The 16,982-nt window shown below is 34.2% G+C and overlaps 1 protein-coding gene across 8 annotated transcripts in view; it reads right to left on the bottom strand.

Annotated features, from left to right (window-relative positions):
* The window catches only part of CAMK2D (calcium/calmodulin dependent protein kinase II delta), a 365,992-nt gene that overhangs the window by 54,735 nt on the left and 294,275 nt on the right, over positions 1-16,982 (bottom strand). For 5 of the 8 annotated variants that reach the window (XM_049885466.1, XM_049885469.1, XM_049885468.1 and 2 more), the window contains 3 exons: positions 16,050-16,092; positions 12,660-12,697; positions 3,447-3,495 (listed from right to left, as the gene is read on the bottom strand). In XM_049885466.1, the coding sequence (XP_049741423.1) occupies positions 3,447-3,495; positions 12,660-12,697; positions 16,050-16,092 (130 nt within the window). Of the gene's footprint in view, positions 1-3,446; positions 3,496-5,941; positions 5,984-8,356; positions 8,417-12,659; positions 12,698-16,049; positions 16,093-16,982 lie in introns of all 8 variants that reach the window. The other 3 variants (XM_049885467.1, XM_049885471.1, XM_049885473.1) reach the window with 2 other exon arrangements.

The following is a 16,982-nucleotide window of genomic DNA, read 5'->3' as shown; positions in this document are numbered from 1 at the left end:
AATTCTGAATCGTAATTGGACAAGCAGAGTTAAAGCAAAATGGGTTTTCGGCAAATCCTTCCTCTCTATGATGCCCCAGGTTCCCCTGGCTGAAGGACCATTCATCTTCTGTGACTTCTGCTGTCTCCTTCTTTGAGAAGAGCTGGCCTCTCCACTCACTGCCCCACCACCCCCACAAAAAAAACAAACAAACAGAAAAAGGTGCTCTGCTATTGTTTCATTTTTCCCTTTGGCTAGCTCACCATCATGTGCATATTTTCCTCCCTGTTACTTCTTTACATTGGGGAGGACGTCACAGCTGTTACTTCCGTTTAGTCCTCAGGGATGGAGCGGAATGTGCACTGCATTTGGTACTGGAAACATGTGATCATGTACCACACATGACACAACGTCAGTCTAGATGCTGGTGTTAGGTGTGCTGCCTATGAGACGGCTAGCCAGAATGGGTGGAGTGCGTGCCTGTATGGGATTATAACTTTAAGACTATGTTGGATGGTGTTTCACCCTGATGATGAAGTTATGTAGAGAAGTGATGGGTTAAGAAGTATGTGTGTGGAAGGAAGACATGCAGATTTTGTAGATGTGATATGGTTTTCTTCAGAAGATATGGTTATATAACAGTTTATCTTTATGAGTTCCTGGATGTTATAAAATATCTAAATTTGGATTCTAATGGAGCTGGAAAATAAACACATTCCCTATCAAGTCACTTTGAGCTACAGCAACCTGTGAAGTACAGAAACAAGAGTATAGTCATTTAAATGTCACACTATATTACGGTCTTTTTTGGGAACTGTATACTGATTAATAGATAGATTCCTGGTCAAGCATATCACCAGCATAATAAATACGTTTAAAAAATTTTATGACCGTTTTACGTACCACCTGCCTTATAGTCAGAAAGATGGTGGCCTGGGTGATCTTTCAAAGTGTCTTCTAATCTTAACGATCTCTGATATAATTCAATATTAAAAGGGCTAGCCATCTGAAGGCTGCATGGGTCTTAATGAGACTACAAATGGGGCCTATGTGTTATAGCTGCGACTTTGTGGCCTGATGCACACTAGTAAAATGAAGCAAAAATTTAAGTTATTTATTCATTGAGTTCAATGAACAAACCAAAGCACCTTGGGCTTAATTATCAACTGCACATTTCTTTTGATCTCAGTATTGTGCTTAGTTTCTCTATCATTTGGTTAGGGTAGACACAGCATAACTATAGAGACCAAGATTGTCTCAATTTGGGAAATTCCATAGGCAAGATGAAGCCCACATTATTGCTGTAAATATTTGTAGGGGAGAATTGTTTTTGGAGAACTGATGATATAATTTCAATTTATTAAAAGAAATATTTCAATCTTTAAGGTAACATTGACAGAGACTCTTTTATATATTGATATTTACATAAATTAATAGAAATTATCCCGAGCCAATACTGAGTACATATGTAACAGTCAAATTCGGGTGAGAAAGACTGCTTTTTAAGACCCTGCTGTAATCACCAAGGACTGAAACATATTCCTTGGAGGAAGAGCTATGTATAGTGAGTAAGGTGTTGGAATGTCCTTATTTTATTTAGTTTATCTATAGATTCAACCTCTTCAGTGGATAATATACAGGTTATTTCCTCTTTCTGATTCTTGCTCAAGAGAAGAACGCAAAAAATCATACAAACACATTTTGCTTAGCTGAAAGCGCTAAAGAATCTAAAGCACTTGTAAATATGATGCTTTCTGAATCACTGGAAAGCTAAATGGCAGATCTGTTTATTTGGTTTTAAAAAAAAAAGACTTTAATATGACTGGCATCAATGATTCATAAAATTATCTCAGTTCAAATTTAAGCTCAGGGGCAAGAGCAAGATGAACAGGCCTACTAAATAAAACCTCTACACAGCTATCCACTTTCCACTGTAAAAATAATGACCGACTACCTTCAGCAGAGTTAGGTCAGTGCGCTAGTAATATAAACAGAGAGTGCACTTTAATTGTGGCAGCTGTTCTACTCAACCAAAAAGCAAAAGGTCAGCAGAGGTGACTGCCAACTTGTGGTCTGTAACCGTTTTTATTTCCTAAATTGCCCGTATGTCTCCTTGACCTGAGAATTTCCAGGTTCTTTATTCCATAACATGAATATATTTTTCAAGGCTGTATTTTAGTAAGTATACCTATAGAAGTAAAGGCTATTATTCTGACACAGTGGCTGCAACAATGAGCTCAAACGTAACAACAATTGTGAGGATGGTGCAGGACCGGGCAATGTTTCATTCTGTTGTACATATGATCGCTATGAATTGGAATCAACTCAATGGCACCTAACAATATTTTTAGTTAAATAAGCTTTCCAGATAATGTTTACTTAATTGATGGATCACTTCTCCCAATTTATTTTATGTTTCTTTTTTACACTTCTGCATTAAATATCCCTAGTGTGATCTCTCTTTTGTGGAACCTTTTAGACAAGTACACATTGCAGTTAAATACACTGAATTACAATAGAAATACAAAACTGGAAGGAAAAAAAAAATAAAAACAGAAGCAAAATGAACATTTCTTAAACAGTACTGTAGTAAAGGAGTAAGCTAACTTCACACATGTGTTTAGTATGTGTGTGCAAAGGCACTGAGAAGATGTCAGTAAAAATGCTAGCAATGACCCTTATCTCTGGCTAAAAGAGTACTGGTGAATGAACTGAATGGAAGTCAAGAATAAATTGGGAAAGTACATGAAAACCTAGGATAAAAAGACTGCCAAATATAAATACTAAATTCCACTGATATCCATGTAAGACCATGTGAAGTTAAAGAAAAAATTTTTTTCATACACCATCCTTACATATAGATTGTTTACTAGACAGGGTCATGAATGTACCCAGTGTACAAATATTTTTTTATTATCTTTTGACTGAGGAATTTATAATTTGATTATTACATTTCCAAATTACTGGCTTAAAATCACAGTGTATTTGAATATACCACATGTCGCCTAGAGTTTCAAAAAACAGAGAAAAAGAAGAAGTGAAAAAAACTTGACAAAATCAATCCATACAATTGAAATAATAATGGACTTATAAAAAGAAAAGCATTTTTATGTCTTAGGAGAGGCCTAGTTCCCAAACTTTTAGTTATTGGAAATGAATATGTATATGTTTGTGTCCTGGTGGCGCATGGGTTAAAACGCTTGACTGTTAACCGAGAGGTCCGAGGTTCGCATTCACCAGCCTCTCCACAGGAGAAAGATGTGGCAGTTTGGTTCAGTAAAGATTTAAAGCCTTGCAAACACTATGGGGCAGTTCTACTCTGTCCTATAAGATTGCTATAAGTCAGAATTGACGCAAGGAGAGTGTGTGTGTGTATATATACATATATATAGAAACATATATATAGATTTTTTTCTGAAATAGGTAGAGTTCTGAGTTAGAATTTTCCAGTTCTGGTTTAATCATACCTTTCACATCTTCATCCTCAATTGTTGTATTTGAACTTTCAGTGGACTCCTGTTGAGAAGAAAACACATTTAGTTGCAAATAATAAACAGTCTGGTTTCTCCTTCTTTTAAAAAAAAAAAAATTGATATAAAAGTATGGCTAGTGGTATACATATCATGCAAAATTCTGCAGCAGACTGTGTGCATATGCTGACATGCAAATGAATAAATACATTATGTGGTTTAAACAGAAATAAAATGCCAAAATGCTGCACACGTTTCAAAAACGGAGTACTCTGGTTGCCTAATCTCTGAAGCTGTATGGTTCTAGGCAATATGTGGGAAGCAGCAGAAGTGTGCAATTTATTTTAAAAACTGTAAGAATGTGTTTGTGTTACTGTGCCCCCTAAGATGTGCTTTTCCTGTATACTTATAAAAAATTAATATATTAGCTTAATGAATAAGAACTTTAAAATAGAAGAATTTGCATTCCTAACTAATTATCAGGGAATTGTACCTTCTCTGTATAAGGCACGTGCCAAGCACTGAATCTGTACTCTGTTTGCTCTATTCCTTCGTAGAGTGAAAGGCATTTCACTGCATCATTTGATGAAGATGCTAAGGCTACTAGGCTGCGATATGCTGGAAGTCCTTTTAAGAATTTTCATGTTTGTGATTAGCACAACAGATTTACGACGAATAATTTACTTTCAAGGATAATTAGATTTTTCATTTCATTTCTAAATTAGAAGCTGGCTGTCATTGATAAGAACCCTGCTCCCATAATGAAAAGACAATGCTATTTCTTTATAAAACTACAAAAGAAATTGAAATTAGTAAGCACACTTAAAAGGACACTGTAACTGCCAATAAGAAGATAAAAAAAAAAAAATAAGATACGTTCCTTAAAATGGTTTGATAAAATTTCCTGTTAATAATGTACTAATAAAATATTTTCTAGCAAAGAAATATAGCAATATTCATAAGACACAGTATTCTACTTGTTGGAATGATTAAAGTTTAGAGCTGAAAAAAAAAATTGGAAGCAAACTTCCAATCAATAGCTATACGCTCCGTGATGAAAACCAGATTTTGGAATACGATGCAAACACAACTTTAATATTCTTTTTGAGATTTAATAGTAAAAAAAAAAAAAGATTAAATTTTGTAAATGTTACATACAATATTTAAAGCAAAAGGGCAAACTAATTAAAGATGTATCCAGAGACTCCATACACATAAAAACCAAAGAAAAGTTTTCATGCGTTTCTTATTGTGATCCAGTGTCCAAATATAAACTCAAGATGAAGGTAAACCCATGCACTGTATAAATAAACCAATTCATGTAAGCAAGAAATTATCATGCAGCAACTCTTACAGCTGATACAGTTAGCACTATCGAAGTGTCCACTGTAGCTGCTACGCTTGGTCTTTCATTTGCTAATAATATTTAAAAAAATTTGTTTTCATACGTGATGGTCCTGACTACCTCAAGTCTTTATGGACTTAGAACAGTTTAAGTGTCATGGTTACAAAATGAAACCTTACGTTAAAGAACGTAACACTTTATGCTTTTTACTTTAACGATTTTAATATTGATTAACTAAATTAAACCAGAGGAAATTTGTTTTCTAAGACTTGGACATTATTGATAAGATTAAGGAGAAATAAGACCTATTACTATACTTAATATTTGACAAAAGTCTGATGAAGTATTTTTCCACCCTTAGAGATATAATAATGTATGAGAAGTAATAAACTTGAAACATACATTCAGAAAATGTCTTTCACCCTGTAGACGTGTATGCAAGTACAGTTATTTAGTTAGCATGCTGTGCAATGAATTTACAGTGTATAGGGAATATCATAGTCTTCATTCAGCATAAGTAGTTAAATGTCCATTACTGAAATTCATGTAATGCAACAAAAACAAACACGTTTCACAAGAACAAACACATTTCTCCTCAAATTTATGTCAAACATCAACAACAGAGAATTAAGAATAAAGCAAAACAAAACAAACAAACAAAAATACTATGACAACAAAACCGAATAGAAGAACTCAAAAGCAATACTAAATTTAAGCAAATGCCAATGAACTCAAGTTGATTTTTTTGAAGACAGTGGAATGATATAGTGAGAAATTCTAAAGTTCCATGCAGAATACATCTACAGTGCGATGCACAAATAGGAATGGGGGAAAAAAAAGGGACAAGATGGAATCATTAAAGATACACAGTAATCTTGACATAAAGACTTTACTAATGTTTAACCTGATTTTCTGACTTTATTAACTGACAAATGGTACCATTCATTTGTTTTTTAAGATGTCATTCAGTTTTGTTTTGAAAGAAGTTATGTGTAATAGTTCTAGATAAATTAGGCCCAAAAGAAAGTGCCATAGAAAAAGGGTAAGGATTTGCTTGCCCATTTTGAGATAATGAATTAATTTTGCTTTGAGTATTTGATGAGATGTGTAATCTTGTGAAAACAAGATGATGATTCTTTCTGAATACCTTGTTTCCATCAGGGTTGTGGATTACAGTAGTTTGGGGCTCCTGAGTGAGAACAAAATAGAGAAAGAAACAGTTCGCATTGGTAAGTACATTCTTACTAGTGTGAAGAAAAGAACAGAGTGAGCCAGCTGACACAACTAAATAGTGACAAGAGCTAAAGCAACGTTAACCGCTGTCAGGGGTTGCAGCTGACAAGGACTCTGATGAAAGATCTCCCAGGTGAGCCCATGGACAGGACACCTCCCTCCCTACCCAGCAGCAGCATGCAAAAGACCTTATTCTTGATCAGCATACAGACAAGGCTTTGAAGTCAAGAGACCTAAAGAGGCACTCACTGTTTCACAAAGTCCTATGCTAGTTTTTCTTTCCTCTTTAATGGGTGGCCTTTTAAAATCTGTCCCATAGAAAACTGTACAAGGACACTACAGAAAGAACTCTTTGAGATGATCTCAAATTCTTTGTGAAGATATTTTTCAGCTATATTGCTTTGAGATTTTTTTTTGGCCATATTGATTACAGCATCATCATCATACCCTTGGAAAATCTAGAACCACTGGGCCACACTCCAAAAAAAAAAAAAAAAAAAGGCTATTCTACAGAATGCATTTCAAAAGACCATAAGAAATTCCAAGAAATATTTAAAGGCCCTACAACTAATGACATAACCACTACACTTACAGATATATCGCTGTTAAATCCCGTGGTAATTCATATTCAAATGAAAATTTCTGCTTTATGAACTATATGTACAGATGAATTGGCTACCATGTCGTGTTTTTCCATGAGGAAAATATTTTTTCTACTGTTTTCTACCAGAAAATTGAAGAAATATTTTCAGGTGGAAAATAATACTCAAACTAATGTAAAAAAAAAAAAAAAAAGATTCAGAGTACATACATCAGTGACATGCTTGGCACTCTTCTTACATGATGTGTTGGTGAATAGGAGTTACTGCAACCTATTGGGAGTTCTCTCCCATAGGCACTCTCCACCTCTAAGATCTTCTTTCTACCACAGTTTATGTTGCACTATATAGAAACTGTATTGATTTGCAACTCTTCTTCTTTTCCCTGGACAGAGCTACGATCAACGTTGTTCTCTACTAGTAGATACCCTGCTATCCACAATGACATGTCCTTCCTTAAAATGTTCTTAAGTTGAGTCCCTCTCAAGTGAAATAATCTCTTAACGTTTTTGATTCCCCTGGTGGTGCAGTGGTTAAGAGCTATGGCTGCTAACCAATAAAGGTTGGCAGTTCAAATCCACCAGCTGTTCCTTGCAAACCCTATGAGGCAGAGCTCTACACTGTCCTGTAGAGTCACTATGAGTTGGAATCAACTTCATGTCAACGGGCTTGGTTTTTTAACAGTGCAGAAAGGAGCCCTGGTGATGCAGTGGTTAAAGCACTTAGCTGTGAGCCAAAAGGTTGGCAGTTTGAACCTACCAGCTGGTCCATGGCAGAAAGATGCGGCAGTTGGCCTCCATAAAGATTTATAGCCTTGGAAACTCTATGGGGCAGCTCTACCCTGTGATATAGGGTCACTATAAGCCAGAATTGACTCATGGCAGTGGGTTTGATTTTTTGGTTTAACAGTACAGAGGACAGTCAAAAAATCAGAAACATCTCTGAAAATCTTAAATCAATATATGGAATAGTTTTGGGGAAACATTATAGAACTCAACAGCATTAAACACTAGTGTTTAAATTTTGAATTATTTTAACAAAACACTGTCTCAACGTATTGATTTAGTATTTATAGTGTGGATGTGACTGAAATGGAAAAAAAACTGGGTCCCATTGATAATTCAAAGCTCTATGCCATGCAATTTTATTTTTTAGATTAAAGTGAAACAGTGGTAAATTAATTTAAAACAACTAACAAAAAGCTTTAAATTATTCAGTGCCTCTTTATCTCAGAAAGTGAGGTCTTACAAAGCCCTGTTGGCTTTTAATAAGAGGGAAATGGAAACGGAATAAGGTCTACTTTCTTGCTGTCTAGCAATAACCGCATTAGCTCTCCTTGATGTCAACATTTGCGCCATGAAGGGAAGAAACCATTGCTTTGCATAATCTAGAATTACCATCAGGAGAAGAGCTAAGAGCAACCAAAGCACATTCTACTGTCTTTCTAAGGCAGCATGCAAACAATTTCAACTACAGAGACCACAGCTATCAGTACAATGGTCAACGATGAAGTGACAGAATCTCATGTTAGAAACATACTGCTTGGCAGCTACCTTAACAAAAGAAAAAGATGAAATTTTTGTATCTCAGAAAGCAAAAGCAACAACAACAAAAAAACCCAACAAAATAAACTATTTGTATATATACACAGCTATATAGTGAAAGCAAATGAGAGAAACAACAGAAAACCGTAGAGAACTTAAGAAGGGTTACAAAGAGTCCAGGTATACCAGCGCTGGGGTTGGAATATTTTCTTTGGGGCTGGTTACCACGTTGGCTTTGTTGTTTATCTGTAGGTATGCAGAAAAATAGAAACAGAGATGCCTTAAACTCCTTGGTAGCCAATGACTTTATACGCAGCATGTCTACATGGAGATATAGACATGAAAATAAAGAGCCACTGAAGATGAATGTGAAAGACACTGGGATGACTGACAGGAATGGGATCACATCTAGTCTCCAATGGTCACACACAGGCTACGACCGTATCTGTGATGGGAGAATGATACAACAGACTCGGCTGCTTTGGCTGTGCCATCTTAGCAAACAGACAAAGAGCTGGTTCAATGGAGTTCTGAGCAAGTTTCAGAGTATGAAATGAATATAAACATTCTCATACTCTTCAAGTTGGATTCTGTTTTCCAGCTTCCAATAGTTCGCTGTTAGGAATACATTCCTTTTTTCATCATTTTCTTGATCCTGAAGTCAGACATTGGCCGTCTCTTTCTGGGGAGCCATCACCATTTTGTTTAGTAGCTATCCAATTAAAAGCTTAGATCTTCTGATGAAATGCAGACTTTATAGGTTTTTTTTTTTTTAATGATAAGTCTGGTTCTCCTTTAAAAAATACATCTTCAATTATAAATGGGCAAATCAAAGTCTTCACCATATTCTGAATTTAAAAGGACTTTATTTTTCAGTTGTTTAAGAGGAAAATACTAAGTTTTCTGTCAAAGTGTCACTGCTATTATTGAAGACAATATTTGGTAATATCATTCCCCTGTTTTAACATAATTGGGTTTGACCTTAGAGATCATTATCACTGTGCAAGTGACATTGTGAAAGAAACTCAGAGGGTCAATAAGTATTGTAACGAGCCCACAGAGTAGATTCTTTGTAGACAAGTGACAACTTGAAGCTACAATTGAGTCTGGGCATTGAAGAGTCAAAGACTAAAAAAGGAATAATCAACAGTCTCTTAAACTCATGCATGGCAATTTACATTATGGTTATCAAACAGAAATATAAATTAGCATTTATTTTCTAGCACTATATTATCTAGGTATTAGTATCTAAAGGAATATATCCCCATCATTTCAGTAGAAGTGTACTTAAGGACTTAAAAAGAATAACATACTACACAAAATAAATAAATATCAAATCAGTATTTGCAAGTGATTATACCAATTTAATTTTGGGGCTTTCTGGGAATTCTTTTATATTTTATACCTATAGATCTTATTGAAACTGGCACTGAGAGGAAGACAGAAGGTGACAGGAATTAATTTAGGTATGTAATACTTCGCTTTTCTATTTGTGTGATTAGTAGCTATTAATATTATTTAAATAAGCTGTTAACACTGTGCTCTGTGATATGCAGAAAACAAGAAGCTTTCTGGTGCCCTTTACTGGAAAACTGTTTAAATGTTAAATCATCAATAAATATTTTGCAGATAGTTTAAAACTTTCTTTAAAACAAAGTGCACAGAATTCAACATAAACGTAGTGTAACAGCTAAAGAGAGGTAAGAGATAATGAAGTCTATTAGACAGGGATCAAAATTAAGTTTTTATGTTAGTATAGAATACATGAGAAAAGGGAAAGGATATAAACACAAATAATTTCCTATTCAGAAGAGTGCTTGGCAAAACACAGCTGACTTCTTATCAAATGACCACAGATTTTTTACTGTTAATGATTGAAGTACCACATGGATTTATATAACTGTATTTAGTTTATATCAGTGGATACAAAGAGAAATATTCCGAGATACTTTTATTTCTGTTTTGAGATAAGAGATCAGATTTTTTTCTAGGTTTGTGGTTGCCAAGAACTACTTTATTTTAGTGAAAATGGTTCCACATGCACACACCTATGCATACAATCTACCCGCACTCTTGCACACACAACACATACTCCATTACACACATTCACACACAAATACACAGCACACATACTATCATTCTTTCCAAATGAAGGCCAATCTGTCTGGATGAGTCATCCTCTTTCATTAAGTATGGGAAATACGATTTAAATATTTATGTGCCTCAACTACCATTTTCAGTCATGTTTAAATATGCAATTAAAAACTTTTTTTGTTAATGTAAAGATTAGCTTAATGATCTTTTTTTATTACGGGGAATATTTTGAAGGTATTTTGTAATATTAATTGAAAAACAAGACTTTCTAAATAAAAGGGGAAAAGAACTTCTTATCAAATATGGGTCAAATATCAAGTGTGGGCTCAACCACAGCATATAAACAATGTAAGAACTCTGGCACTTTTGTCTGTGAATGTAGTTTATGTTTCACTTACGGAAGCAAAATATTTTTTTTCTTTAAAAAATGAATCAAACAAAATACTTAAATGCTGTATTGAATTATTCTTATGAGGCATGGGCAAGATATTCATTTCTCAGTTGTTGATTTTATTAAGTTTTGAAGTTAATAAACATTTCCTCTAAAGGTGCTTAACTAGGATGGGTTCCTCCTAAGATTCCTTTCACACTCTTTATAAACTCTATAGGGGGCATATCATGGTATGTCTCAACTAAGAATCATTTCTATTTTAGCAACCATGATCACAATTTTAAAAATAATTATATAGTGTTTTCTTCACTTATCAGTAAACAGATTAATTATGTTATGGTCTCTTTAGATTCAAAGAGAAAACTGGACTTTATCCTTGTAAAAGATTAAATCTGTTAGAAGCACATGGATAAAAACTTAAACTTTTTACATATTTAAAAAAAATTCAAGTTCAAAGAAGAATAATAAAAAGTAGAAGTTGGGTAGTGTGTTTTGGTACTTGATTAACACTGACCTTTAATGGTCCTATACTTTTTATTTCTCTATTTGTACTAATTTAGGTAAGTAAGGTCTTTTATTCCTAAGTGTGAATTTTCACAGGAGGAGAAATCTGGCAGATAGAGATCCTCACCATCATCTGAACACTCGAACTGGACTTCCTTTTCTGAATTGACCAGTCAAAGAGAAAGGAAAAGAAAAAAATATGACCGGTTGAATTTATAATACCCAAGCATGGAGTACAGAATAATTTTATCTTTAAGGAAGAATTATAAGTTGACTAGGAGAAAAAAAATTCTGGAAATGTTTCTTTCTATATAAGGATAGTGGTGAAGATAAATATCCTAATAGGAACTGTGAGTGCTGCATCACTAAATGGTACAGAAAAACACAGGAGAATAAGACATTTGGAAATTTTACAATATTCACACTTCCACCAATGTATTACTGGGAAAAAGGCAGACATCACCCGTTATTGAAATCTAAATTGAATAAACTAAACAGAAGGAAGATAAAAATCACAGGCTGAGTAAAGCAGTTGGTAAAAGGCAAACGTCATCCTGACGGGAATCACAAGTGCAGAGTCACCATAGCTCTGGAAATTCCCAAACCGCACACAGACAGGTGGTGAAATGACTGGGTACAAACATAAGAAATGACGTTCTGTTATACTTTCAATATGAACTGACCACCTGACTTTGGGCCAAGTTCAAATGCTAGAATATTAACTAATTCCCAAGAATGCTGAAGTGTTGATGAGGAATGTATGCATCTGCCATTGGAAGAGAAAGAAAAGGATTAAAGAAATAAAACATTTAGGTGAGACTCTGCAAAGATAACACACATAATGTAAATATAAAGTTACATTCAATCGAAGGTAAATTCCCATGAAACCAAACAGAATTAGTAGAAAGTATGTTGCAGTATTACTGAGTCGAATTATATTATTATTTAGAAATCAAGAAAGTCAAAATATCCTGCTGTTATCTTTCTTGGAAGATTTTTCTAATATTTGTTCAGTTAATTTACCTTGAATATGTCTCAATACCTTACAATAGAAGCACAAGAACCATTAAGACCCGGATGAAAACTGCCCAAGCAGAGAAATTCAGTAATTTGACATTTGATTCCTGTCTCAGTGACTTATTTTTAAGGCTATGCATTTCAGTGGCCTTTGATTTTCACAGATTTTTAGGTCACCATGATAGTCTCAGACTGTAGGATTTAGATTCAATTTCTATAGATTCAATTTCTATAGCAACTCCATATATGAGTATTATTTTTCTCATGATTATTTAATATGTAATCAAATAGAAAAAATACATAACTTTTCTTCATATAAATGGCAGTCATCTTTGTGTATTAAATTATTTCATAATTCAACCTGTATCCCTTATCAGTAACCATAAAAATACGAGTTTCAACTACTAAGGACTTATATTTAACATTTTAAAGTTATCCAGCGTCGGAAAGTCAGGAATGTTTAGGAGCACCTATTTAACTTACCTTTACTCCGTCTGGTTTCTTCAACAAACTCTTGGCTGCTGCAAAATGAGAGTAAAATCAGCTTAGGAAGTTATTCACAGAAATCCACAGTTAGCCAATAAAACAAGTAGTTGTTTCTTTCTACCAACTCTGCTGAGTTATGGCCAACATATGCCAAGGTATCAAGGTCACACTGATGAGCGCGAGCTTACAGGACATTGAAACACAGTATCACTTTTCTTGGTTTTTCTAAGTCAAATTTAGAACTAAATTCTTATTTAGTTCATTGTATACAATTGAACATTTTGCCAGTTGGACTTTAGTTCACTGTTGGTTGCGAAAAGGATACTGGAACTTTAACTGGACTATGCTTTTGTAATCCAGAAAGTTGATTTCAGTCTTCAGACATCAGCTGACAAGTTGTATTACATGTTCATTTACACCACAAGAATGGTGATCATGTCAGTTCTGCCATTTAAGCCCCACCTTACAGACGTTTAAAACTCATCTGCAAAATTTTGCTCTGGTTAAATAACGTCTATAGTAAACTTTTGAAATCAGACAATTTTTTTTCCACAAAAAATCTTAATAACTGTATTTAAAATGAAATAGTATTTTATATTATTGACCTAGATCAATTTTTTAAAACTCTTAGCATATTACCTTAAAAAAATGGCATTATGTATTTTTTATACTTCAAAATCGGAAGTCAAAGGCTTCATAAACAAAAGCCTTATACATTGAAAAATTAAAAATAAAATTTGAGAGAAGATGTAAAACACAATGAAATCTTCAAATGACTCAACTAAATCAGAGAAATCCTAAAGCATGTGGTCTTATATGAAGCTTTATTTTTCTTGGAGGGGCAGCTTTTATCATTCCTTGTTATTGAACTTCTTCAGTATATTAAAAAGTCATTCTTTCAAAAAAATATACTTATGAATGGGTACACACACAGTGAACCTATAATATTACTGTCAATGACAATTAGCACACCAAGTGTAGAAAATTCATGAATATGCAGGACAAAGTACAAACTTCTGTTTTCATTTGAGGTTAATTTTACATATATATGTGTGTATATATATATATTTAAATCAGAATAGATTTTGGCATTTGAAAGGGAAACATGTAGCTACCGGAGAACTGCATGAACATGTAATTTCCTGACATCCATTTGATCTGGGACATTATTTTGATATCATTTTGGTATAATTTTAAATTTATATAAAAGATACAAAAATGTTAATTTTATTTAGTCTTCAGCAACAAAGCTATTAATTTATTATTAAGATTTACTGTAAGACATAGTTGCCTTAGATATAATACTAGTTGCCTAAAGCTAAAAAGCAGTATTAAGTCAATCCTGTGGCAGTTAACAGGTTAGAAAGCAAACTGAGAGTAACTGGAATTGCAAGAGCAAGCCGAGAGAAGACGATGACTCAGGGTAAGCAGGGATGTGGCCTGGGAGATGCAGAAATGTCCCTTTTGGTTACTATTCACCTTACCTCACAAGAAATACATTCCACATAAAGGGAGAAAAGAAAAAAATAAAAACAACTTTATAACCATATACTTGTGGACAAATTACTTTAAAGAGCATGTTTGGCAATGAAACAGAATGAATAAAATACTCGAAAGTAAAATGCAATATTAAGTACAAGATGTAACTGTGTCCAATGTTATTCAATTGAAGTGATGGATTAAAAAAAAAAAGTTTGTTTTTCATGCGAAAATATTCAGAAACAAGATAAAATCCACATATTAGTCATGAGTGTTCAGTTTACAAGATGATGAAAAACAAAATGTGAGGTAAGTAAAAAGCTCCTATAAAAAAAAAAAAGCTTCTATACATGGGTGCATATATTAATAAAGGCCCAGTTTATGCCTGAGTGTATTTAACACTTTAACGACATACATAATCTTAATTATAGAGATTAATTTGTTATTAACATTATCAATTATATAAGTCATTATGTTTTTTAGTGGCTCACTAATTTTTGGGCCATAGTGAAATATTAATTTATTTGAATACTGTATTTATTAGTTAATATTTAATGAGATGGCATTGAACTCACCCATATATGTGACAACAACATTAATCAACTGTATATAAAACAGGTAACTAGACAAAGGCAGCAACAAAGTTTTATTACACCAAACACATTAGACAAACTACATACAATCAACCAACACAATCCCTTCACTTTGTAACAATGATCATTGTATTATTATTGTTGTTTAATAGCTCAGTGAAGGCCTTTGGAAGGCCTCCTATGGTTTCACATTATCTATAGCTAAATACAAAGGGAAAAAGGAAGGTGAATCATTTAATAAACTTTTAAACAATAACAAGAAATTGGTTTTGAAGTTTGAAGAACATTTTACAGCGATGTGATGGATCATTACCTGATATTACTACAATACCCAGGCTAAGTATGTAGCAGGAAGTAAAATAAAGAATTGAAGAAGCAGCTGGACAAGTTGATGCTGCAGATGGCTATTTACATAACAAACTAAAGTGATAATATTTCTGGCATTAATCATTTGACAACTGTTTCAAGTGTAAGTGGCTAAGCAGAAAGTTTATGGAGTATAGCTTTCTCACTTTTTCAGTCACTTGTCATGTGTAAGACTGATAAGCATTTCCTAAAATTTGATTTTTTAGAAACCTGGCTCTTTAAGATATTCAATCAAAGATGGGGGCTCCAAAACCCTAATAACTGTTGGAAATGACATATACTTTGTTCCCATTTTAGAGAGTCACTTCCATAATAAATGGTGTGGCTTCTCTTAGCGCACTACTTAACAAACTTATTTTAACCATGGAATCATTTTGAGGAATGTTTATTATCCCATGATATCGCTGTGTGACAGGTTCTCTGTAAACCCTTGACTGAGATACCTTTGAAAGTTGTAAAAATTTTTATAGCACACCAAGGCGCTACTATATTGTACAAAGAATGTAGGCATAAGAGAAATGGATATCTCAATAATGGTCTTTTAAAAATCTTGTTTATTGGAATTTCCTTTGAGAATGAGACAAAAAAACCTATTTCATAGTTATTACTGAGCTTCAAAATGAGGAACTACATATTTGTACAACTTATGTGCCTCCACCAGAGATGACAAGATGGGGTACAAGTCCTGCACCAGCACTACTATTGGTGGGGCTGCCTGGGGCGTTCTTGTGAGGAGAGTAGTTACACGAGGCTCTGAGGGGAAGAGCACCCCGGTGATTACTAATGGCAGCTATGGGTGTGGAAGGAATCCATGCCACACATTTGCCATCCCTGAACAACACTGTTTTTTTTTTTTTTTAATTATTATTTTTTTAATTCCAACGGGGGTGGAAAAAGACTACTAAAGAGGAAAGCAGAGGATGAGGAGCAGAGTTCTTAACACATGTACCTGAAAAATTCCTCGTAGCCAGCATAGTTGTCAAGATGGCACCCTATTAAAGGAATAAGAATATAAAATTAATGTCACTTCTGAAGATGAACCCCTGAGACTACTGCCCTGAAACATTCCTTAAACTTGGAACTCAAACCACTCCCAGAGGTCACCTTTCAGCCATATAACAGATGGGCCCGTAACGTAAATAATATCACCAATGAGTACTGTGCTTCTCAAAATAATTCTTCTCTTATTGAAACCAAATGGTAAACATTTACCCTAGATCAAGTATGAGGAGGCAAGTAGTAACAGGGAGGCTATATTAATGGAAACAGAAGAATCAAAATGGAAATAACAAGAACATTGATATATTGTGAAGAATGTAACCAATGTCACAGCGACCCTATAGGAAGGACAAAGTAGAACTGCCCCATAAGGTTTCGAAGGATAGCCTGGTAGATTAGAACTGCTGATCTTTTAGCCGATACGCCACCAGGGTTTCCAAACTTTCACCAAAGGCACATAAAATATAAAATAAAATATATAAAAAAAAGGTTACCTCTGAGGATCTTTGACCTAACAAATATAGTCTTTGATAACAAATCTTCTTCTAGCCTTACTTTTAGGTACGGGATTTTGTTTGTTTTTATTGCTTGGTTTCCTGAGAGTAGCAGGCTTATGTCTTCCATAACGTCAGGACTACCTAATGTGTGTGGCCAGATTCAGACTACCAAATCGCACAGCTGCTTTTCACTGAAGGGAGGAGCCATAGCACACACTGCCACAACAATCTTAACTTTTTCATCATAGGTTTAATTCCAGTGTATTTTCCAAGACTCAGAAAAGGAGTAACAGCAGAACTGAGGTCTACACATTTAAAAGCACTTGCTGAAACTCATTTTCATCACACGGTATACACTTTTTTCTTAACAAATCTACTTCCCTACA

Source organism: Elephas maximus, chromosome 5 (assembly GCF_024166365.1).
Source record: "Elephas maximus indicus isolate mEleMax1 chromosome 5, mEleMax1 primary haplotype, whole genome shotgun sequence".
Lineage (NCBI taxonomy): Eukaryota > Metazoa > Chordata > Mammalia > Proboscidea > Elephantidae > Elephas > Elephas maximus.
This window is presented reverse-complemented; position numbering and strand designations above follow the sequence as displayed.